Source organism: Trematomus bernacchii, unplaced genomic scaffold (assembly GCF_902827165.1).
Source record: "Trematomus bernacchii unplaced genomic scaffold, fTreBer1.1, whole genome shotgun sequence".
NCBI lineage: Eukaryota > Metazoa > Chordata > Actinopteri > Perciformes > Nototheniidae > Trematomus > Trematomus bernacchii.
This window is the reverse complement of record NW_022987801.1, coordinates 72,489-97,435: the sequence shown is the minus strand read 5'-3', so window position 1 is coordinate 97,435 and position 24,947 is coordinate 72,489. Positions and strand designations below refer to the sequence as shown.

At 39.2% G+C, this 24,947-nt stretch overlaps 2 protein-coding genes across 3 annotated transcripts; both read right to left on the bottom strand.

Moving 5' to 3' along the window:
• Positions 1-2,850: 2,850 nt before the first annotated feature.
• On the bottom strand, positions 2,851-12,685 carry LOC117498142 (C-type mannose receptor 2-like). Its single transcript, XM_034150238.1, has 5 exons — positions 12,635-12,685; positions 7,956-7,996; positions 7,344-7,742; positions 6,633-6,989; positions 2,851-3,558 (listed from the first exon to the last, which is right to left on the bottom strand). Exons 2-5 carry the CDS (start codon positions 7,987-7,989, stop codon positions 3,215-3,217), a joined length of 1,134 nt encoding a protein of 377 aa, XP_034006129.1. The 5' UTR covers positions 7,990-7,996; positions 12,635-12,685; the 3' UTR covers positions 2,851-3,214.
• Positions 12,686-18,216: 5,531 nt separating this feature from the next.
• Positions 18,217-24,897, bottom strand: LOC117498151 (C-type mannose receptor 2-like). Of its 2 annotated transcripts, none has more exons than XM_034150249.1 (6): positions 24,868-24,897; positions 22,186-22,284; positions 20,627-20,667; positions 20,049-20,413; positions 19,306-19,644; positions 18,217-18,948 (listed from the first exon to the last, which is right to left on the bottom strand). In XM_034150249.1, exons 4-6 carry the CDS (start codon positions 20,290-20,292, stop codon positions 18,605-18,607), a joined length of 927 nt encoding a protein of 308 aa, XP_034006140.1. In that variant the 5' UTR covers positions 20,293-20,413; positions 20,627-20,667; positions 22,186-22,284; positions 24,868-24,897; the 3' UTR covers positions 18,217-18,604. The 2 variants fall into 2 exon arrangements, with proteins under 2 accessions (XP_034006140.1, XP_034006141.1); XM_034150250.1 differs by having other exon boundaries at positions 18,217-18,942; positions 24,868-24,892.
• Positions 24,898-24,947: the final 50 nt, after the last annotated feature.

Below are 24,947 nucleotides of genomic sequence, written 5' to 3'. Positions count from 1 at the left end.
AAAACCCCCACTTCTGGAGTCATTTGGGTGGATTTGACCTATCTCTGGCCCCCCTTGGTCGATTTGGTTGGTTGACATACCCTTGTGACCGTTAGAGCCAATGGAATCGAAGGGGGAGACACACACCCACACACGTTGTAAAGAAAAAATGTGGGCGCTTCGCGTGTGGAAAACGAAAGCAAAGTGGAAGAATGTCTCCTTCTGGAGTTTGGAAACTAAAACGCAGTTGTATTGCTTATGGATTATCAGAAATAATTTCAAAGAAGGCACAGACACATAGGATGAACCTATGGATTAACTGCAGCATCGTTTTTTTATCGTTTTAATGCCATTGAAGACCACTTTTGACCAAGGTAAGCCATGTTTACGTGTTTAGCTACTTAGCTCCACATGTGATGATGTACGCTTTCGTTTATAGCGTCGCGAATGTTTATCACTGAGTGTTGAGGAGGGCACCGTTAGATTCAGTGTCTCCAGGACACCAAAAAAGAGTGGTTGGTTGTGCATCTAGGCTAAGTAATAAGGGAGTTCTGAGTGAGTTTAAGTGCCGCATTACGTTCCATGTTTTCGCTCGTGGCTAATTCAGAGGCTGAGTGCTAGCATTGTGGGGTTTTTTTGAAAAAAAAAATTAAAAAGATCAGTTAGCTGAGTTTCTTCCCGTTACATGGATATAACACATTCATAGTTTTATTCAATATTAAGATTCCTTAGACGTTGTTTCCTGCAAATGACGCGTTTATCCGCCCGGTACCGGGCGGAAGGTGCGTAACAGGTTAATGGATATACTTAGTAGGCCTATCCTTTCTTCCCTGAATTATTTGCTCCTATAACATATCATTCATATATAGCAAACCATGATTTGATTTCTCATCAAACAGTAGTAGTTTATAACAGGTAAAAATAACTTACTCTTTGTTATGACCGGCTCGTAGGCCACAACGGAAAGACAAGGAGACATACACGAGTTTACAAAACCACGGCACATTTATTGTGGTAAATGCAGAGATAGGTGGTCGAGGGGAGAGGATCGCCGAGCCGCTTTGGAGAGAGACAGGGGCCGCCGTGTGACTCCGGGCAGCTGGGCTTAATAGCACCTCGGCTCCGGCCAGGTGTCCGTGATCGCGCTGATTAGCCTCTTCAGCTCCACCCCATCGTAAGACAAAGGCCCTGGGGCCGTCACACTCTTCTATAACAACAGTTGTAGGTACAGTTCGGTTAGTTAGCGTATAAAATATACGGCTGTACCGACGCCATTATAAGACTGATGTTCCGCTGAGAGCGAGCCGAAAAAAGCACTGTTAGACATGGGCGGAGCCTCTCTGGTGGTTGACTAATCAGAACAGAGTGGCCGAGCTGACCAATCGGTGCACACTAGGCTCACAGGGAGGGGGGGGCAAGAGCTCCAACGAGTCGTTTAGTGGAGAGAGTGAATACTGCTGAATACACATACTTGACAGAGATGCTGTATGCGAAACCAATGTGAGTTTGGAAAATTGCACAGTATAAATCTATTTTAGTATACCTCAACAATGTAATTATGATCAGTGGAAATGGCCATGACATGGGCCCTTTAAACTGTTTGAAAAAAGCAGACTATTAGGTTTGTTTCTGCCACGTGTTATATAGCTAATATTAATTAAACGTTTACATTTCAATATAGTGTAAAACTGAACATGTGTGCAGTAAAGTTTCCAAAATATTTAATGGGGTTAAATTGAGACTCATGTTTTAAAATTACGTGACATTTATTTTCAATCAAATTTCTATTTTGAAAGTCATAATGAAATTGTTTGTAAGATGTTTATACATGCATTGCTATCATAGGCATATCTCACTGACAGCAGGCACATGTTTTCAACAGAAGATCTTGTTAAAGAGCGCCCTCTAGTGTTAAAAGATAACTAGACCAACAAAAATATCTCCATCAATTTACAAGTTTATACAATTATAAACCCATACATTATATATGTGTTTTACTTTCAAATAAGCACCTCTTATGTAAATGTAAAACATGACTATTTAAAGCCAGTGGATGAAAGAACCACACCTTGTTTTTGGGTCAGATCGTTTATTCAGCTTTAGACAATTAAACATCCAGTTAAAACTCCACAAAAGGTAAATATGACAAAATAGTGATACACATATTATAACCATCACCAAATTTCAACCATAACGTGAAATATTTATGAAAAGCAAAACATTATAGATTTGTCGTTTTATATATTTTTTCTCATGAACATATAATAGAGAGGCGAAGTCCCGCCCATCTACTTCCGACCCATGGGACCTTATTTCGGAAAAATTATGCATTGAAGTCAATGGGGAGAGAAAGATTATCTTTCGATCCCGTTTGAATTGTGCCACGAATTACACATATGATGTTTGTCAATCTTAAAAAATCATTTCCATGTCAAAAAAGTCACAGTTTGTCGTAAAACTGTTGAAATATAAGACTATGAAAAATATGCAACTAGAAAGACTACAAATCCCAGAGTCCGGGTCCCGCATGCTGGCTCTTACGGAACCGACTAACTCCCCTTGTGTGTATGTACAGCTCTCAACATGCCCAGACTTGGAGTGATTTTCACCTCTTTTAATACTTTCCGCCTCATTCTGAAAGAAAGAAGTGAAATGTGCCAACGTGAAGGCCGTCTTGGTGTGTGGTGCGAGACGGGAGATGTAGTTCATTGAGCGGTTTCACACAAAAAAGAGTGTTACTTCACAGTTTTACGACACATTTTTTTGACTTGCAAAATTATCTTTTAAATTGACAAACCTCATATGTGTAATTCGTGGCACAATTCAAACGGGATCGAAAAATAATCTTTCTCTCTCCATTGACTTCAACACATAACTTTTCCGAAATAAGGTCCCATGGAGGTCCACCGGAAAAGGGAGGGACTTCGCCTCTCTATAGGACACATCAACAATTCAAGATTGAAGATTACAGGTTTCACACTTTAAGAGGATAAATATACATGAATTATATCAATAACTACTACAACAAATCCATATCATAAAGTAATTCAGATGTTCACAGAGGCAAAATTTAGTGTCGCCCCTTTTTCTCAATTTCTAATCCTCAATTAGTAATTTAGTTTCTCCCCTCTTCAGGTTGTGATTTCTAAATTTGAACTAGAGCCATTCAATAAACCCAGAGAGCAGATACAGATTAGAGAAGAGTGAGCTTGTTGCAGTAAATATACCAATGGGTTTACTTAACACAGAAGAAATTAAACTTTTCATTGTCAGCCTTTTTGTACCACTTTCCATCTCTCTTCATGGTTGTAGCCATGTCACACTGAACTTGTCTTGTCTTTTCTTCTTGGGCCCAGTTGTTATAGCAGACCAGTCGATCAATGACCCAGAACCACAGATCCAGAGTGCAGGTGTAGCGCATTCCCAGCCAGACGAACTCAGTGTCGGCCCTCTTGGCTCCCTCTTGGACCCATCTCTGCTGGTGTCTGTCAGTGATGGAGACCAGGTCACGGTGCTTCACTCTGCAGTAAGTCAGGGCCTCATCCCAAGTCTTATTCTCTTTGATCAGGATCACTTTGTCTGTAATTGAAATGGATATTTTTTCAAATGTAGATTAACCATTTATTGAAAAACAACTCTGAATTTCAATATACATACATAGAACCATTCAAATTCAAATTCAAATTCAAAAGCTTTTATTGTCATTGTACAGAATACAACGAGATTTATAGTCACTGCTCCAGCGAGTGCTTTAAAAACAGACATATTAAACACAGATTAAAAGGTCTGACAGTTACGACCAGCAAGTAGTGCACACAGCTTCGGATCGTCATGTAGATGACCAGGATTAATAAATAAATAAATAAATAAATAAATAAATAAATAAATAAATAAATAAATAAATAAATAAAATAGAATTATGATCAAATATATATGATAAATATTACAGTGTATAGAGACAGACCATGATTATTGCACAGTGGGGATATGGGGAGTTATTTTTGTGTGTTTAATGTCCTAATGGCCCATGGGAAGAAACTGTTTGTGAATCTGGAGGTGCGGGCTTTCAGTGAACGGTAGCGCCGGCCCGAGGGCAGCAGGTCGAACAGATGACGGGCTGGGTGGGATGAGTCCTTCAGGATGGAACTGGTCCTCCTGAGGCAGCGAGAGCTGGTGATGTCTTCCAGGGAGGGCAGAGGGCAGCCAATAATCCTCTGGGCCGTGTTAATGACCCTCTGCAGAGCCTTCCTGTCGGCAGCCGAGCATCCTGCATACCAAGCAGAGATGCAGTATGTGAGAACGCTCTCAACTGTAGAGCGATTAAAGGTCACCAGCAGCTTCTGATTCAGATGGTTCTTTCTGAGCAGTCTCAGGAAGTACAGTCGCTGCTGGGCCTTCTTTATCACTGCCGTGGTGTTTGTGGACCAGGTGAGCTCCTGGGAGATGTGGACTCCCAGGAATTTAAATGAAGGCACCCTCTCTACACAGTCCCCGTTAATGTAGAGGGGGGCGTGGTCTATGCTGGTTCTCCTGAAATCGATAATGATTTCTTTAGTTTTTATTGAGTTTATCAGTAGGTTGTTGATCAGTTTCCGGACCTCCTCTCTATAGGCTGTCTCATCGCCTCCTGAGACGAGCCCGATGACGGTGGTGTCGTCTGCATATTTAATGATGGTGTTTGAAGGGTAGGTGGGAGAGCAGTCATGCGTGTATAAGGCATACAGGAGTGGACTTAGCACACAGCCCTGGGGAGAGCCAGTGCTGAGTGTTAGGGTGGAAGAGAGATGGGAGCCCAGTTTCACACATTGTGGTCTGTTTGTGAGGAAATCCTTTATCAAGGCACAGGTGGAGGGGGGCAGGTGGAGGTCAAGAAGTTTATTGATGAGGATGTCAGGGATGATGGTGTTGAAGGCTGAGCTGTAATCTATGAAGAGAAGCCTAGCATAGTTCCCTGGATGTTCCAGGTGTGGAGGGTTATGGCAATGGCATCCTCCGTGGAGCGGTTTGGCCTGAAGGCAAACTGATGAGCATCGAAAGCTGGGGTGAGGCAGGCCTTGATGTGATGTGAGACCAGCCGCTCAAAGCATTTCATAACCACCGATGTTAGGGCAATGGGCCTGAAGTTATTTAGGCTGCTGTTGGCTGCTGTTGTTTTGGGGGCGGGGATTATGATTGCTGATTTTAAGCATGATGGGATGATGGCTTTGGTCAGGGAGAGATTGAAAATCCTGGTGAAACCATGCAATCATCATTTGTTGTTATAATGAATAAAAGTCTCGAAAAATATATATATATATTTAGAAACCAAATGAAAACCAATGATATGTGCAATGTTCAAAACAACAGATAAAGCCAGAAATCTAGGTGTAGTCATGGACTCTGACCTGAGTTTCAATAGTCACATTAAAACAGTTACTAAATCAACCTACTATCACCTAAGGAACATATCTAGGATTAAAGGACTAATGTCACAGCAGGATTTGGAAAAACTTGTCCATGCTTTTATCTTCAGTAGACTCGACTACTGCAATGGTGTCTTTACAGGTCTCACTAAAACATCCATTAGAAAGCTGCAGCTGATTCAGAACGCCGCTGCTCGAGTCCTCACTAACACTAAGAAAGTGGATCACATCACTCCTGTTCTGAAGTCTTTACACTGGTTCCTCACTAACACTAAGAGAGTGGATCACATCACACCTGTTCTGAAGTCTTTACACTGGTTCCTCACTAACACTAAGAAAGTGGATCACATCACTCCAGTTCTCAAGTCTTTACACTGGTTCCTCACTAACACTAAGAAAGTGGATTACATCACACCTGTTCTGAAGTCTTTACACTAGTTCCTCACTAACACTAAGAGAGTGGATCACATCACTCCAGTTCTCAAGTCTTTACACTGGCTTCCTGTGTGTCAAAGAATAGATTTCAATATATTGTTGCTGGTTTATAAAGCTTTGAATGGTTTAGGCCCAAAATACATGTCTGCTAAATTATGAACCATGCAGAACTCTCAGGTCTTCAGGGACTGGTCAGCTTTCTGTCCCCAGAGTCAGAACTAAACATGGAGAAGCAGCGTTCAGTTATTATGCTCCAAATATCTGGAACAAACTCCCAGAAACCTGCAGGTCCGCTGCAACTCTTACTACTTTTAAATCCAGGCTGAAGACTTTTCTTTTTGCCGCTGCTTTTAATTGATATATTCATATCTTAAACTGCACTGTAACTTTTATTATCTTTGCTTTTTATCTTTGCTTTTAAATGAGTGTTTCTAGATATCATTTTATAATGTGTTTCGTAATGCTCTTAATGTCTTTCATTTTTGTAAAGCATGCCTTCTGTTGAAAGGTGCTGTATAAATAAACTTGCCTTGATAAAGAAAATGAAGGCAACAAATCGCGTGGCACCTTTTGTAAAAGCCAGGATAAAAAAGATGTGAGGACAAAAACACGACCAAATGAAATTCATTACTTTCTGCTCTTTCAGGGTTTTATAATTTTCAGTAGAATAAGCTTTCATCTATATTAAGAATAATCATCAAATTCAGATCTGTAATTGGAAGTATATTATGAATATTTTCTCCACTAAAGGATAATTAACATACATATACAAACATATAATTAAAGACATGAAGATAAAATACTTGAAAAACTCACCATCATAGCAGTAGAAGGGTTTTTTATTTGTGCAGGTGTCGGAGATCCATTTTCCATTTGGCGTAGTCATAGCACAAGTCTTTGAGGCTACATCTACAAATGAGTCCGGATCCCAGTGTCTGAAAGAGACGTTCTTCCCATCTGACCAGCTCCAGATCTCTCTGAACAGGCCGATCCACAAGTCAGAAGACCAAATGTAATATATTTTGTTGACTTTATCAACCCATGTCTTGAATTCTTCTGATCTGATCTGTGTGAATCCACTGACCAGGTCAGTGTGATGTTTTCTGCAGTAGCTCTGAGCCTGAAGCCATTTCTTTGATTCATCAATTAAAAAGTATTTCTGTGGCCCTGTTTCTGTGAGAATGAAAAGACACATGTTACAAGTTTTTAAATAATGTTCTCTTAGTTAAATCATGTTAAAAAAAATTATGTAAAAAAAACATGAACACAATCTGACTTCAGTTTCAGATTGATGAAAGTGTTATAATAATGTAGATTGCATAATAAAAAAATAGGCCTATACTTTACCATTACAATGTATTTAAACAAGTAGAATTGTATCATCAAAGTTATCAATAATGTTATGTGAAAAGTAAAAAGCAAAAATGTTTTTAATGTAACTCTACAGTGTAACACGTGAGTTATCTGTCAACTATTGTTACACAGTATGATATAATTTATATAGCGTTAATAGTGACATATATTCACCATTGTAGCAGATAAACTTGCGTTCTTTCTCACAACGGTCATCGTTCCATTTTTTGGAGGATTTAATCATCACACAGTTCTCAGGATTGTGACCTGCATTGTTCGGCTCATCTGTATGCCATTCTGACGCACATCCTGGTTTACATTCTGTAGGATAGTACTTCTCCCCCGACAGAGACCAGTGCCACTCTTTGATTTCTCTTTCATTGATGCTCCTCAGTCCAATCCAGGCGTCTGTAGTCTGTGAAGAGTTAGTCAGTCTCTCCACGTCTCTCATGTCAGACACTGTGGCCAGGTCAGTGAAATGCTCTCTGCAATAACTCTGGGCTTCCTCCCAGGTCTTTCCCTCAGGAATGAAGTGGTACTCATAGAGGTGACATGTGAAGAAGGAACACTGACCTAAAAACAGAGACAATTCTGCAGTGATGGAGCTGACAGTATGACAAGCACCTGATCATTAAATCAAACTCATGAGTACTAAAATCACCCCCACCTCTTACACCATCCCCTTCATCTTAACGGGGGTCTGAGTTCACTTATTCCACTTTTTATTGTTATGAAGAGTGAGCAGTTTCATGACTCCAGATGTGATTTAATTTAAAATCCACTTACCCATCAGAATGAGCACAAACAGACTCCACTGCATCTTTGCTCTGTTAGATGAAACCAACATTGTTAGTGTGCAGTGATCATTTACAAATCTTATAAATGATGTCAGTTACATTTAAATTATTTTAAAAACCTAATGGGTCAGTCAAATGACCAGAAACACAGACTGCACCACTCCCTTCAGTGCAGCAGTTTAATGAGGAAGTTCATGTTAAGGAAATGCAAATTCTGAGCAGCACCAGCAGTATCAGGCACACACCACCAGGCTGTCAGGAGGCTGAACTCTCTCCCCCCCCCCCTCCCACCTCTCCCCTCTCTCCCTTCTCTCCCCTCTATCTCACCTCTCCACCCTGCCCCCACTGGACCTGGACTTTAACACTCCCCCACACACACAGACACAACAAATCCAGCACCAGTCACTTTTACGCTGCTATGGAAATATTTTGCATGATCATTTGCACTATGTAAATCATCTTTGTTTATATATATATATATCCTGCTTACTTGAAGTAAACGGTTATTTTGAGGTTTTTGTAATTATTGCGTGTTCTTGTATTTGAATGTGTTATTTTATACCTCGGGACTGTGGGAAACAGTATTTCGATCGTGTGTACAAACATATTTTGAGATTTACCACCGTTTTTTAAAGCAGGAAAATAGTGGGGTTTTCAGCCCTGAGTAATGTCTACAGGACAGGCTGCATACATCGCCCACAAATATGAGCTCAGAACAGTCTCATAATATAATACATTAACCGTGCTTTACGTGAACCTCATCATGACACAAGAGAGGACGGCAGGACTGTAATTTCCCGTGTTCAGTGAATGCAACAGAGGCATGACACCAGACCAATCAGAGAGTTGCATGGAAATAAACGTGTGCTTGTGTCATTCAAGCTCGGCTCTGTGTGTGTGGCAATAGAGTGGCGAAGTCCCTCCCCTTCCGGTGGACCTCCATGGGACCTTATTTCGGAAAAATTATGTATTGAAGTCAATGGAGAGAGAAAGATTATCTTTCGATCCCGTTTGAATTGTGCCACGAATTACACATATGATGTTTGTCAATTTAAAAGATAATTTTGCAAGTCAAAAAAAAAGAAATGTGTCGTAAAACTGTGTAAGTAACACATTTGTTTGTGTGAAACGCTCAATGAACTACATCTCTGGTCTCACAGAGCAACACACGTCACCAAGATGGCCGTCACTACTGTCTTATCAACAAAACGATTGACTACCCTCACTATCACCACAATGAAACACGTCTTGAAGAATGTCATGCAAAGCTGCCTGCCTGCCTTTCTTTGATTCTCTCTGAACTGCCTAGTCTTTTTAATGTTTAATGTCAACCATTTGTGCAGATAGCATGAAGTAGAGAAGATCGCTAGCGTTAGCGTTAGCATTTCTCCCCCGGGCTTAAATTGTGTATTATAGAATGATCACACCGGTGTGACAGTACTCTTCAAAGGGTTCACGAAATATGACTACTACTCTTACTGTTTAACATTTTGGGTTACTTAATGTTACTTCATGTTAAGGCTAATACAAATGACAAGGCTGTAATGCTAACTAACGTGCTAGCTACTAGCTAGCTTGATCCAGACACTCCTAGTCCTTTCATCAGACGGGAAGCGAAAGAACGAGCAAGACCCATTGCTGGTATGATAACAACCTGGTACTAAGCACACAGGCATCTTGTTAAAGTTATCTTATCTTAGCCAGCGCCATATAGATAGATTATATCTATATGGCGCTGATCTTAGCTATCTCTTAGTGGAGGAAAACAATTGTGATATCACTTCTTACGCGACTCTGGGATTTGTAGTCTTTCTAGTTGTGTATTTTTCATAGTCTTATATTTCAACAGTTTTATGACAAACTGTGACTTTTTTGACATGGAAATGATTTTTTAAGATTGACAAACATCATATGTGTAATTCATGGCACAATTCAAACGGGGTCGAAAGATACGTTTTCTCTCTCCATTGACTTCAATACATTATTTTTCCGAAATAAGGTCCCATGGGGCGGAAGTAGATGGGCGTGACTTCGCCACTCTATAGCGCATTTAGTGTGATAGAGAGAGAGAGAGGGAGAGAGAGAGGGAGAGAGAGAGGGAGAGAGAGAGAGAGAGAGGGACCGGTGCCAGCAGGGACCGTGTTGTTAGCATCTGGTTAGCTAGCTGATAAACGGACATAAGGAGCTGTTTGTTCCACAACAAGCTGGAGGAGAGTCCTCTGCTGACAGACTGAGAGACTCAGGTGAGCTAAAGGACTCTCTGAGTGTTTAGATAGTTTACTTTAGTCTAAGTTATCTCAGTGGGTCTCAAACGGTTTGGTCACAAATGATTCAAAAGATTATTTCCGCGGCACACGTTTATATGATCATTATAGTTATTAAAAAAATAAAGAGAATAAAGGAAAAACAGTTATGAAATACTATATGGCAGTAAAACAAGAATAGAGTTTAAAAGGGGAGTGATTTGTAAAATATCCTTAAAGAAAAAGTAAATCTGTTTACAGTTCTGTTTCAAATGGGTGTTGAGAGAGGTATCCATAGATCTCTTAATGTTGCTCTCAAAGTGCACCAGATTGATGCTTTTAACTTCAATATTTAAAAAAAAATCTTCCCGGGGGAGCATCCCCCCCGGACCCCCCTAGAGGAGGTTAGGTCCCCCCCCCCCCCACTCATAAAAAATACCACTTTACCCCTGCCTATATGCCGTGGGCTGATTATCGAGCCTTCATTGTAACAGTCGCGGGTATACTGTGAGTGTGCGTGTGGGGAGTGTTGCAGTAGAATATACCACTGTAGCGCCGCCGCCACTGTGGGCTAAGCCCCGAATGTTTTCAGGTCCAGGCGACGCCCCTGATCCTCACATATTTGTTTTCAGTTTAAAACCGCTGCACCTGCAAACACAACCCACTTTCTGTGCATGGATCGCTGTGCATTCGTGTGTGAGTTATTTGAGACTCCCCTGACGGTGACCCGATTCGTACTTGTAATTTTTTCTATCTATAGCCAATCAGATGTCTCCTCAATTCTAAGCCAATCACATGAGCGCGCCCCCACGAGGGTAGATTTCTTGCGTTCATGACGTAGCGCTTCATGTACGCATTTTGCGCAGTCCGGAGCTGACAGGTCCATGGAGCCTGCCTGCAGGCGCTAATCTCAGGACACCTCCACTCTCAGTACATTGCCACTTTCCGAGCAGGAAATGCACGAAAATACAAGCCTTTATATTATTACGGTACAGTGCCACTTTCCGAACCATTAATGAATGCTTGTGTACACAAAAACGGCAGGCAAAACCGTTTTAAATGTGTGTGTTTCCTGTATGGCGAATACAGCTGCTTTATTTATGTCTGTATGAAGTTGTTGTGAGTGTGGAGGGAGCAGCTACAGGTTAGCTTAGCCTAATCGATCAGTGCACTACGAAGCCAGTGCTAGACAGTGAACTGTCAACGGGGGGAGCCCCGCCGGTCATTATCGGCCGATATTCACTCTTAATAGTTTGATCGGTGCTCTCTATAAAGGCTGATCAGGAGAGCTGGATCTGATCGATATGGACATAAACGCGAGTGAAGTTTTAGCGAGCTGCATGAGAAACTGACGGGCTGTCAGGAGAGAGGGAGGGAGAGAGGAAAAAAGAGATGATCCTTACTCCCGTGTTATTAGCCATATCCGGTCATAGTCCGGTAATTACCTGCTAACGGAAACTCTGCTACACAATTCTTCTTCTTCTTATTATTATTATTGAAACATGACCGGTAAGTTTCAAATTTGTCCGGTAAAATAAATTCTGTCCGCGGAAACCCTGCTCCGGACAGCGCAAAATGCGTATATGAAGTGTCATGAAGTGAACGCAATAAATCATACCCTTGTGGGGACGCGCTCATGTGATTGGCTTAGAATGAAGGAGACATCTGATTGGCTATAGATAGAAAAAATTACAAGTACGAATCGGGTCACCGTCAGGGGAGTCTCAAAAAACCCACACACGAATGCACAGCGATCCATGCACAGAAAGCGGGTTGTGTTTGTAGGTTCAGGGGATTTAAACGGAAAACAAATATGTGAGGATCAAAAATACATATGTAAAAGTTTTTTCTGTATTTGGATTTTATTTACATTTATATGAAACGGAACACATTTGTGTGTGCATTGAAAAACACAAGTGTGGATCCGGAAATACAAGTGTGAATCCTTTTGCGGATCATGAAATACAAGTGTGAATCCTTCTGTGTGCATGTGTGTATTATGAGACTGTTCTGAGCCCATACACAAAGCTCTAAAAACCTAACATGAACCTGAAAGGTAAAACTCAGGGCAAACTATGTCCACTAGACTCTGACTGTTTTGTTTTCATTATAAATGTCCAGCGTTTTTGGTAAAGTCCCCATCTTTTGTAAAAAAAAAAAAAGTTTCGAAGTGAACATTAGATAAAGTTTATTATTCAAAATAAACACTGAGATTTTTAAATAAATAAATAAAATATTCCAAGTGATTTCAAGAGAAACAAATGATTTAAGGGAATAAATGAACATAATAGGGTTTTAGATTTCATTACTTCTGATTGAGATGTGATTCATTAAATGTTCCTCCCCTTTGGAAAATATTCTGAAGGAGAATATCTTTCTCAAAAATAAACAAAATATGAAAATGACTGAACAGAATCACACTTACTTCTCCTGAGTCGTCCTGTCAGCTGCTTCTCTCTCCGTCTCTCTCGATGTGCTGGTGGAGACTCAGATATCCACGAGGTCGCTGCTCTCTTTGAGCCACCTTTGGGGAAACATTTGAATATTGAAATTCAGATGTCAACGAGGTCTAACATGGTGGATATATGATCCATTGAAGGGAAGAATATCAATTACATGTAACAGGGAAAACAGTTGAACACTCTTCCTTGTTGACTGTCTGACACACGGAAAGAAAGGTACCATTCCAAGATATGCACTAATGATAACTATTGAATGTTTATATTTGTTATATTTTTGTTCGAATATTGCTTGTTACCATATGTCGAAAAACTTTAAGAGAACAGTCTGGCTGTATTTGAGCCCCTCATATTACAAGTGTGTCAATATTATTTTAATTTCAGTCACATAGTTTCTTTATTCTGAAACAAGTCAAAAACATTATCTCTTTGTTGTCTCTATTCTTATGAGTCTGTCCATCCAGCTATTTCATTCCTGTGAAGGCTATATCTCAGGAGAACGTGAGGAATTCATTCAAGTCTTGCACAATCTTCCACTTGGACTCAAGGATGAATCCATTTCTGTCACATGTTTGACCTTTGATTGTGGTCAAAGGGCCAAAAGTCTCTCAGACCTCACAAAACACGATTTTGTGGCAGTAACAAGAATTAATATGTTAGCTATCACAAAGTCACTCAGCTTTCTGATAGGATGAAATTATGAATCGATGACATTTTGTACAGACATGGATGTAAACTGCTACATGACTGGTTGGCAGAAGCATACAAGTTCCAGGCGGTAACTCCAGTTTCCGTTTCAATGGTAGAACTTTGTAGTGCTCTTAATAGCATACATTTTATTGAACTAGGATATTCAAATAAATGTGCAGGCATTTTATACACCAATAACTATTCAATAGTATTATCCTAAAGTATATCAAGATCAGTAAATAGCAATAATCGTGCATAAACAAGATACTTTTGAGAAAACAATTTCTCAAAACAAATAGGACCAAGTGTAAGCCAGTGTGAGATACCTTAAAAAAAACCTTGAGACTTGATATGGAACGATTGGAAACTATTGTCTGAATTCTACAAGAAAGATAGTGATAACAACCACTTATTTAACTGGTAATTATCTAGCTACACAGATCATGTTTCAAGTAAAATATTAAATATAAATATACATAATACAGTAGGGATTACTGACTGATCCAGCCAGGCCATGTACAGAGCACTGGGTCAGTCGCTGTGTGGCACAGGAAGAGTCCCGGAATATTAACATCACATTTACATGAACATATCAAAACAGCACAACAAGAACAAAGACTGCTCTTACTTGACTTAGGAGGAAACATATCACAAGTCAAATGAGTGCACGCTATGGTTTGCAGCACAGCTAAACAGACCTATCCCATAGTTCTCTCCTATTTCAATAACTCTGCCATGGCAACAGTCACAGTGGCCACCTTTTTAATACAATTTGGCATCAGTGTTTTCATGTCCTTATTCTGATAAAGAGGCCTGAATACATGTTTCACCTGCTCTATATTTCATGTATAATACAAAGCCTTAGACTTTACTTAAAGAGAGCAAGATCAAAATAACTCACAACTTCATTCCTGTGTTCTCTTGACACTTAAAAGCAGCCCAACTGTTAAATTAATATTCACGAAGAGTTGAACTTTGAGAATGGGCTAATGCCAGCTTTGGTCCACTAGTTCAAATAAAAGGAAATCCAAATGCTTCAGCATACGATAACACTTGCATTAGAATTACCACACACACTTGCACAGATACCCACATTAGATACCCATTAGGGACCCCCTAGATCACCACAGATATTTCTACCCCAAAAATAAAAACTCATGCCATAGATGGTTATTCAAATATTTGTATTGTCAAATTAATCAATTCTATTTAGCAAATGTTTTATTTATTTATTTTTTGGGGGGGGGGGGGATGGGTGTTCGAGGATCACATGATTTGACCTTAAGGGCAACTGCTCCATTATCTGTATCTAATGCACACATTGATGCCACCAAATTACACAATAAAAAAAGAAAGTGCTACAAATAAACTGGAATTAATTTCACATCTTAAATTATTATTATATACACACAATATATCACCAAATTCTGTGTTATTATGACCGATCATAACTCAGCTTTATGCACACATACATTTTACATGGTTTAAGAAACGGGCTCCGTGTTACCAGACGGGTCGGGGGGGTTCTGCGACACCGCTGCAGACTCTGCACACACACACACACACACACACACACACACACACACACACACACACACACACACACACACACACACACACACACACACACACACACACACACACATATACCATGTACACATCACTTCAGGGGACATTACATTGACTTACATGCATTACCTTGAGACTTATCCTAACCTTAACCATAACCAACACATGCCTAACCCTAACCAAGTCTTCACCCTAAAATGAATGATTCCCCTTATGGGGACCTCCATTATGTCCCCATAAGGAAGTCTTATAATTAAAAAGATTATTTATGTTACCTTCACAGCATTCTGCAGTACAGCCACCTGTCCACCGGGTGGAGCTGTTTTCAGCTTCATCAGCTCATCCACAGCAGGACACAAAGCATCCAACTGGAGAGGAGGAGGGAAAGAGATGTAAGAAGCTTTTTAATGACTATCTTGCTGCTGAGGAACGGATAAATAGTATGTTCAGAAAATATGTTTTAAACTAGAAAAGATGCAGAGAAATGAGACGATAACTCATCATCGTTCTGTCTCCAACGTCAGCACCACCGTACCTGAAAAGAGTTACAGATGGTTAATCAATTTGCTTTTTGTTGTTGTTGTTGTTTGACCTATCAACTAACTTTATTGTGGTAGTGTTTATTAATTGAATTAATTACAAACATATTGAACACAAGCTTCTAGAGTGCATGGTGAGTTTTACTGACGTATACTAAGAGGGTTAAAATCCTTAAAACTGAGAAATAAATGTGTTTTCCGGGAGAAATTATAACCAAAATAAACTCAAATAAATAATTGACTAACTTCTGACATAAATAGTGTCTTCAGTACCACAGAGGTGATTATCAGATTATATAATTAGAATAAATACTTTATTTATGTGAAATTAAAAATGTGTTACAGCAGCATGTAAACAAGGCATTACTTCTTCATGGCCTGTGTCCCAGCATGCATTGCAGTAGCCCAGGCTGCACCGTTGCTCTGCCCTTCGGTCACATGAAACATACCTAATATTCTGCATTTTTTAAACAGTTTAGCAGAATATGAATTTTTCTATAGTTAAAAATATATTCTTTGCTGCTCTCTGGGGACAAACCGTGTTCTGCTAGAGCAGCCTCCCTCTCCTCCATCCTCATCCTTCTGAACCTTTTTCAGTGTTGACATTAAACCACCAGTTCTCCTTCAAAGTCATAAAATCAAAGTCAACTTTATTGTTAAATTTCCAATTTGTGTGTACGGACAGAGAGATCGAAATACCGTTTCCCACAACTCCGAACACAAAAACAAATATATATAAAAATATGTATGCAAATATGTCACAGTAAATTCCTCTGAGTAAAATTGACTCAAATTGAAGAAAATGTTACTCTAAAAATATTACATTTGGTCCCAACCTATATAGAGTAAAATGTACTCTTTGTTCAGAGTTGTATTTTTAGAGTTCATTTTACTCTATTATGTGCTTAGATTTGACTCTGCTTAATGGTTATTTACGTAGTGTATATTAAAAACAACTCTACTGCCATTTTACTCATAATAGAAGGTCATTTTATTCCCAATCGAACGTAATTTCACTCCAACTAGAAGGTAGTTTTACTCAGAATAGAATAAATGAACCATAATGATCTTTACAATAAAAAAGGTCAATAAACCAAAGTGCAGTAGTCCAACCTCGAGGTAACAAAGGCGTTAATAACCCTTTCCAGGTCCTCAAACGATAAAAACGACTTGGTCTTGGCCAATAGTCGTATTTTAAAAAAGCAGGTTTTGACTACGCTGCTGACCTGCTTATCGAATTTAAAAGCGCTATTGAAGGTCACTCCAAGGTTCGTGACAGAGGGGAGCCCAGAATATCAACCTGGGAGGCTAGAGGTTGGGGTCCAAAAAAGATAACCTCAGTCTTGCTCTCATTGAGGTTGAGGAAATGTTGGCTCAGCCAGGATTTGATCTCTGCTAAGCAGTCCATCAATAGCTGTAATGAGTTTACATTTGAATTGAGTGGCAGATAGATCTGTACATCGTCGGCGTAGCAGTGGAAGGGGAACTTAGGGTGGTTGAAAACCAGTCGAGCTGCAGCAGTTTGAATGAGTCGCAAAGGTTGGATGGTGCTTGCAGGTAGACCAGCCAGGAGGGAGTCCCAGAGTTTTAGTAATCAAGTCGTGAGAGGTCAAGGGCCTGGACCAGAACCTGTGTTGCTTTCTGGGTCAGTAGGAGACGTATCCTTATGTTGAGTAGGAGCGGAGGAGCAGCCATGTTAGCAGTGAAGGAAAGTTGGTCATTGAATATCACATCCAGATTCCTGCCAGTGTGAGTTTGGGAAACAACAGAGGTGCCGGTGTTGATGGAGAGATCATGGATGGGAGAGTCTTTACCTGGAAGGAAGAGCAGTTCTGTCTTGTCTGGGTTGAGCTTCAGGTGGTGTGCAAGCATCCACTGAGAGATGTTAGCCGGACAAGCAGAGATACATAAGACCACCTGTGTTTCAGAGCGTGGAAAAGAGGGAAGCAGTTTAGTGTCATCTGTAAAGGTTTAGCAGGAGAAGCCATGAGAGCAAATCTTGGAGCCGAGTGAAGTAAAGTACAGATCCTCTCCAAGTTACCCTGTAGGTCTTTGAGGCAGGAGGTATGCAGCGAGGGTGCAGAGCCAGAAACTCACAGTTCTTGGAGGGTGTGAAGGAGAACTGGTGGTTTAATGTCAACGCTGAAAAAGCTTCAGAAGGATGAGGATGGAGGAGAGGGAGGCTGCTCTAGCAGAACACGGTTTGTCCACCAGAGAGCAGCAAAGAACATATTTTTAACTATAGAGAAATTCATATTCTGCTAAACTGTTTGAAAAAAGCAGACTGTTAGGTTTGTTTCTGCCACGTGTTATATAGCTAATATTAATTAAACGTTTACATTTCAATATAGTGTAAAACTGAACACGTGTGCAGTAAAGTTTCAAAAATATTTAATGGGGTTAAATTGAGACTCATGTTTTAAAATTACGTGACATTTATTTTCAACAAATTTCTATTTTGAAAGTCATAATGAAATTGTTTGTAAGAAGTTTATACATGCATTGGTATCATAGGCATATCTCACTGACAGCAGGCTCATGTTTTCAACAGAAGATCTGGTTAAAGAGCGCCCTCTAGTGTTAAAAGATAACTAGACCAACACAAATATCTCCATCAATTTACAAGTTTATACAATTATAAACCCATAGATTATATATGTGTTTTACTTTCAAATAAGCACCTCTTATGTAAATGTAAACATGACTATTTAAAGCCAGTGGATGAAAGAACCACACCTTGTTTTTGGGTCAGATCGTTTATTCAGTTTTAGACAATTAAACATCCAGTTAAAACTCCACAAAAGGTAAATATGACAAAAATAGTGATACACATATTATAACCATCACCAAATTTCAACCATAACGTAAAATATTTATGAAAAGCAAAACATAATAGATTTGTCATTTTATATACGTTTCCTCATAAACATATAATAGGACACAGCAACAATTCAAATGAAGATTACAGGTTTCACACTTTAAGACAAAACCATATCATAAAGTACTTCAGTTAGTCATTTAGTTTCTCCCCTCTTCAGGCTGTGATTTCTATATTTGAACTAGAGCCATTCAATAAACCCAGAGAGCAGATACAGATTAGAGAAGAGTGAGCTTGTAGCAGTAAATAGACCAATGGGTTTACTTAGCGCAGATGAAATTAAACTTTTTATGGTCAGGCTTTTTGTACCACTTTCCATCTCCCTTCATGACTCCAGCCATGCCACACTGCTCATCCATTTGGTCTGGGGCCCAGTTGTCAAAGCAGACCAGACGATCAATGACCCAGAGCCACAGATCCAGAGTGCAGGTGTAGCGCATTCCCAGCCAGACGAACTCAGTGTCGGCCATCTTGGCTCTCTCTTGGACCCATCTCTGCTGGTGACTGTCAGTGATGGAGACCAGGTCACGGTGGTTCTCTCTGCAGTAAGTCAGGGCCTCATCCCAAGTCTTCTTCTCTTTGATCAGGATCACTTTGTCTGGCACTGAAATGGATAATTAAAAAAATATAGATTAACTATTTATTGAAAAAACAACTTTGAATTTCAATAACATAGCACCATCATTTGTTGTTATAATAAATAGAAATCTCTAAAAGTACAATATATAGAAATAGTATGAAAACCGTTGTTAAAGAAAACTAAGACAACAAATCACGTGGCACCTTTTGTAAAAGCCAGGATAAAAAAATGTGAGGACAAAAACACGACTAAATGATATTCATTACTTTCTGCTCTTTCATGGTTTTATAATTGTCAGTCTCCACTAAAGGATATTTAACATGTGTGTACAAATATATAACTAAAAACTAAAATACTGTTAAAGATTTTTTCAAAACTCACCGTCATAGCAGTAGAAGGGTTTTTTATTTGTGCAGGTGTCGGAGCTCCATTTTCCATTTGGCTTAGTCATAGCACATTTCTTTGAGGCTCCATCTTCAAATGAGTCCTCCCAGTGTCTGAAAGAGAAATTCTTCCCATCTGACCAACTCCAGGTGTCTCTGAACAGGCCGATCCAAAAGTAGTTATCTGGATTTGACACTGTTTTGATTGTTGTCTTGAATTCTGTTGAATTCATCTGTTTGAATCCACTGACCAGGTCAGTGTGATGTTCTCTGCAGTAGCTCTGAGCCTGAAGCCAGTTCTTGGTCTCCTCTATACAGTGGTATGTTTGATTTGGTTCTGTGTGAAAAAAGAGACACAATTAATTACACATTTTTACAAGTTAATTCGTCTCAATAAATGTGTTTTCCTACAAAAAAAATTGTGGAAAAATTTGAAAGAATTAACAAAATTTGAGTTTAAAGTCTATTAAAGTGTTACGTTTAATAATGTTACATTGCATCATTAAAAGTTGGCATGTACCTGACCACTGTCGTATACACACAATGTATTTAAAATGTGTAGAATTGTATCATGACATTTACCATTAATGTTATATAAAACTGAAAAGCAAACATTTATTTTAAATATATTGTTGTCTTAACAATGTATTCAGAAAAATACGTGTGATTATATTTTCAAAATTGTTACACAGTATGACATGAGGTTAACACACAATATCAAAATTAGATAAGTATTCTCACCATTGTAGCAGATGAACCCACGATCATTCTTACAAGGCCAATCGTGCCATTTTTGTTCTTTTATCACCACACAGTTCTCCTCAGTAGCCCCATTATCCGGCTGACCTGTCTCCCATTCTGTCTCAGATTCTTTGAACTCCACCCCCGGCAGAGACCAGTGCCACGACATTCTTGATATGCTCCTCAGTCCAATCCAGGCGTCTGTAGTCTGTGGAGGGTTAGTCAGTCTCTCCACGTCTCTCATGTCAGACACTGTGGCCAGGTCAGTGAAATGCTCTCTGCAATAACTCTGGGCTTCCTCCCAGGTCTTTCCTTTTGATTGAAGTGGTACTCATAGAGGTGACATGTGAAGAAGGAACACTGACCTAAAAACAGAGACAATTCTGCAATGATGGAGCTGACAGTATGACAAGCACCTGATCATTAAATCAAACTCATGAGTACTAGAATCACCCCCACCTCTTACACTATCCCCTTCATCTTAACGGGGGTCTGAGTTCACTTATTCCACTTTTTATTGTTATGAAGAGTGAGCAGTTTCATGACTCCAGATGTGATTTAATTTAAAATCCACTTACCCATCAGAATGAGCACAAACAGACTCCACTGCATCTTTGCTCTGTTAGATGAAACCAATATTGTTAGTGTACAGTGATCATTTACAAATCTTATAAATGATGTCAGTTACATTTAAATTATTTAAAAAACCTAATGGGTCAGTCAAATGACCAGAAACACAGACTGCACCACTCCCTTCAGTGCAGCAGTTTAATGAGGAAGTTCATGTTAAGGAAATGCAAATTCTGAGCAGCACCAGCAGTAACAGGCACACACCACCAGGCTGTCAGGAGGCTGAACTCTCTCCCCCCCCCTCCCACCTCTCCCCTCTCACCCCTCTATCTCACCTCTCCACCCTGCCCCCACTGGACCTGGACTTTAACACTCCCACAGACCCACACACACACAGACACAACAAATCCAGCACCAGTCACTTTTACGCTGCTATGGAAATATTTTGCACTCTCATTTGCACTATGTACATCATCTTTTTATATATATATATATATATATATATATATATATATATATATATATCCTGCTTACTTGAAGTAAACGGTTATTTTGAAGTTTTTGTAATTATTGAGTGTTCTTGTATTTGAATGTGTTATTTTATACCTCGGGACTGTGGGAAACAGTATTTAGATCTTTCTGTGTGTACAAACATATTTTAAGATTGACAATAAAGTTGACTTTGACTTTGACTTGACCATAACATTTATTTTTAGCACATGGAAATGTCTCATTTCAATGAAACACCAGTTGCAAACTAAACATTAACTGTATAGTGCCACACAACAACACTGACTTTTTATGTTTGTTTTTTTGTCTAGGCTATAAGTATTAATATGTTGCTGGTGATTTATTTTGTAGATTATTTATTCACATTACAATGTACTCCTATCAGAGACAGAAACTGAAATTCTAGCTTCATTAAATTGTGTATTGTTGCTTTTATAAGCCCGATTTAAAGATGTGTGTTAATTATTTTATTAGGGGTGAACTTACCCTAATGAAAATTACATTGTGTTTATTTGAACTGAGAGTGAGATTGCTGTGTATACACATCATCTCGAATAAAACATTTAAGATTTACCACCGTTTTTTAAAGCAGGAAAATAGTGGGGTTTTCAACCCTGAGTAATGTCTACGGGACAGGCTGCATACATCGCCCACAAAGCTCTAAAAACCTAACATGAACCTGAAAGGTAAAACCCAGGGCACAAAATCTCCACTAGACTCAGACTAAATGTTTAGTTTTCATTATAAATGTCCAGCGTTCTTGGTAAAGTCCCGATCTTTTGTAAAAAAAAAAAATGTTTTAAAGTGAACATTAGATAAAGTTTATTATTCAAAATAAACACTGAGATTTTTAATCAAAAAATAAACATTCCAAGTGATTTCAAGAGAAACAAATGATTTAAGGGAATAAATGAACATAATAGGGTTTTAGATTTCATTACTTCTGATTGAGATGTGATTCATTAAATGTTCCTCCCCTTTGGAAAATATTCTGAAGGAGAATATCTTTCTCAAAAATAAACAAAATATGAAAATGACTGAACAGAATCACACTTACTTCTCCTGAGTCGTCCTGTCAGCTGCTTCTCTCTCCGTCTCTCTCGATGTGCTGGTGAAGACTCAGATATCCACGAGGTCGCTGCTCTCTTTGAGCCACCTTTGGGGAAACATTTGAATATTGAAATTCAGATGTCAAAGAGGTCTATCATGGTTGATATAGGATTCATTGAAGGGAAGAATATCAATTACATTTAACAGGGAAAAAAGTTGAACACACTTCCTTGTTGACTGTCTGACACACGGAAAGAAAGGTACCATTCCAAAATATGCACTAATGAGAACTTTTGCATGTTTATATTTTTATATATTTTTGTTAGGATATTGCTTGTTACCATATATCAAACAGCTTTAATAGAACATTATGGCTGTATTTGAGCCCCTCATATTACAAGTGTGTCAATATTATTTTAATTTCAGTCACATAGTTTCTTTATTCTGAAACACAAGTCAAAACCATTATCTCTTTGTTGTCTCTATTCTTATGAGTCTGTCCATCCAGCTATTTCATTCCTGTGAATGCTATATCTCAGGAGAACGTGAGGAATTCATTCAAGTCTTGCACAATCTTCCACTTGGACTCAAGGATGAATCCATTTCTGTCACATGTTTGACCTTGTGGTCAAAAGGCCAAAAGTCTCTGAGACCTCACAAAACACGATTTTGTGGCCGTAACAAGAATTAATATGTTAGCTATGACAAAGTCACTCAACTTTCTGATAGGATAAAATTATGAATCGACGACATGTTGTACAGACATGGATGTAAACTGCTACATGACTGGTTGGCAGAAGCACACAAGTGCCAGGCGGTAACTCCAGTTTCCGTTTCAATGGGAGAACTTTGTAGTGCTCTTAATAGCATATATGTTATTGAAATAAGATATTCAAATAAATGTGCAGGCATTTTATACACCAATAACTATTCAATAGTATTATCCTAAAGTATATCAAGATCAGTAAATAGCAATAATCGTGCATAAACAAGATTCTTTTGAGAAAACAATTTCTCAAAACAAATAGGACCAAGTGTAAGCCAGTGTGGGATACCTTAAAAAAAACCTTGAGACTTGATATGGAACGATTGGAAACTATTGTCTGAATTCTACAAGAAAGATAGTGATAACAACCACTTATTTAACTGGTAATTATCTAGCTACACAGATCATGTTTAAAGTAAAATATTAAATATAAATATACATAATACAGTAGGGATTACTGACTGATCCAGCCAGGCCATGTACAGAGCACTGGGGCAGTCGCTGTGTGGCACAGGAAGGCTCCCGGAATATTAACATCACATTTACATGAACATATCAAAACAGCACAACAAGAACAAAGACTGCTCTTACTTGACTTAGGAGGAAACATATCACAAGTCAAATGAGTGCACGCTATGGTTTGCAGCACAGCTCAACAGACCTATCCCATATGTCTCTCCTATTTGAATAACTCTGCCATGGCAACAGTCACAGTGGCCACCTTTTTAATACAATTTGGCATCTGTGTTTTCATGTCCTTATTCTGATAAAGAGGCCTGAATACATGTTTCACCTGCTCTATATTTCATGTATAATACAAAGCCTTAGACTTTACTTAAAGAGAGCAAGATCAAAATAACTCACAACTTCATTCCTGTGTTCTCCTATCACTTAAAAGCAGCCCAACTGTTACATTAATATTCACAAAGAGTTGAACTTTGAGAATGGGCTAATGCCAGCTTTGGTCCACTAGTTCAAATAAAAGGAAATCCAAATGCTTCAGCATACGATAACACTTGCATTAGAATGACCACACACACTTGCACAGATACCCACAGGACCACACATTATGATGGATATGTCATTAGGGACCCCCTAGATCACCACAGATATTTCTACCCCAAAAATAAAAACTCATGCCATAGATGGTTATTCAAATATTTGTATTGTTAAATTAAGCAATTCTTTTTAGCAAATGTTTTATTTTTTTTATTTTTTTTTGGGGGGGGGATGGGTGTTTGAGGATCACATGATTTGACCTTAAGGGCAACTGCTCCATTATCTGTATCTAATGCACACATTGATGCCACCAAATGACACAATAAAAAAAGAAAGTACGACAAATAAACTGAATTAATTTCACATCTTAAATTATTATTATATACATACAATATATCATCACCAAATTCTGTGTTATTATGACCGATCATAACTCAGCTTTATGCACACATACATTTTGCATGGTTTAAGAAACGGGCTCCGTGTTACAAGACGGGTCGGGGGGTTCTGCAACACCGCTGCAGACTCTCTGCACACACACGCACGCACGCACGCACGCACGCACACACACACACGCACGCACGCACACACACACACACACACACACACACACACCATGTATACATCACTTCAGGGGACATTACATTGACTTACATGCATTACCTTGAGACTTACCTTAACCAACACATGCCTAACCCTTACCCTAACCAAGTCTTCACCCTAAAATGAATGGGGACCTCCATTATGTCCCCATAAGGGAGGTGAGTCCCCACATGTGACTGTGTAAACAGATGTAGGTCCCCACAAGGATAGTAATGGTAGGCCACACACACACACAACAGTCTTACAAAAGTAAAAGCACAAATGACTCTCTACACCCTGAATGAAAACAAAACACTCACATTAGATCATAAAGAGTATTACCTTTGCGGGTGTCTGTGTGCTGTGGTGTCGCGGAAACTGAAAGGGTTTATATAAGTGTGTGTGTGTGTGTGTGTGTGTGT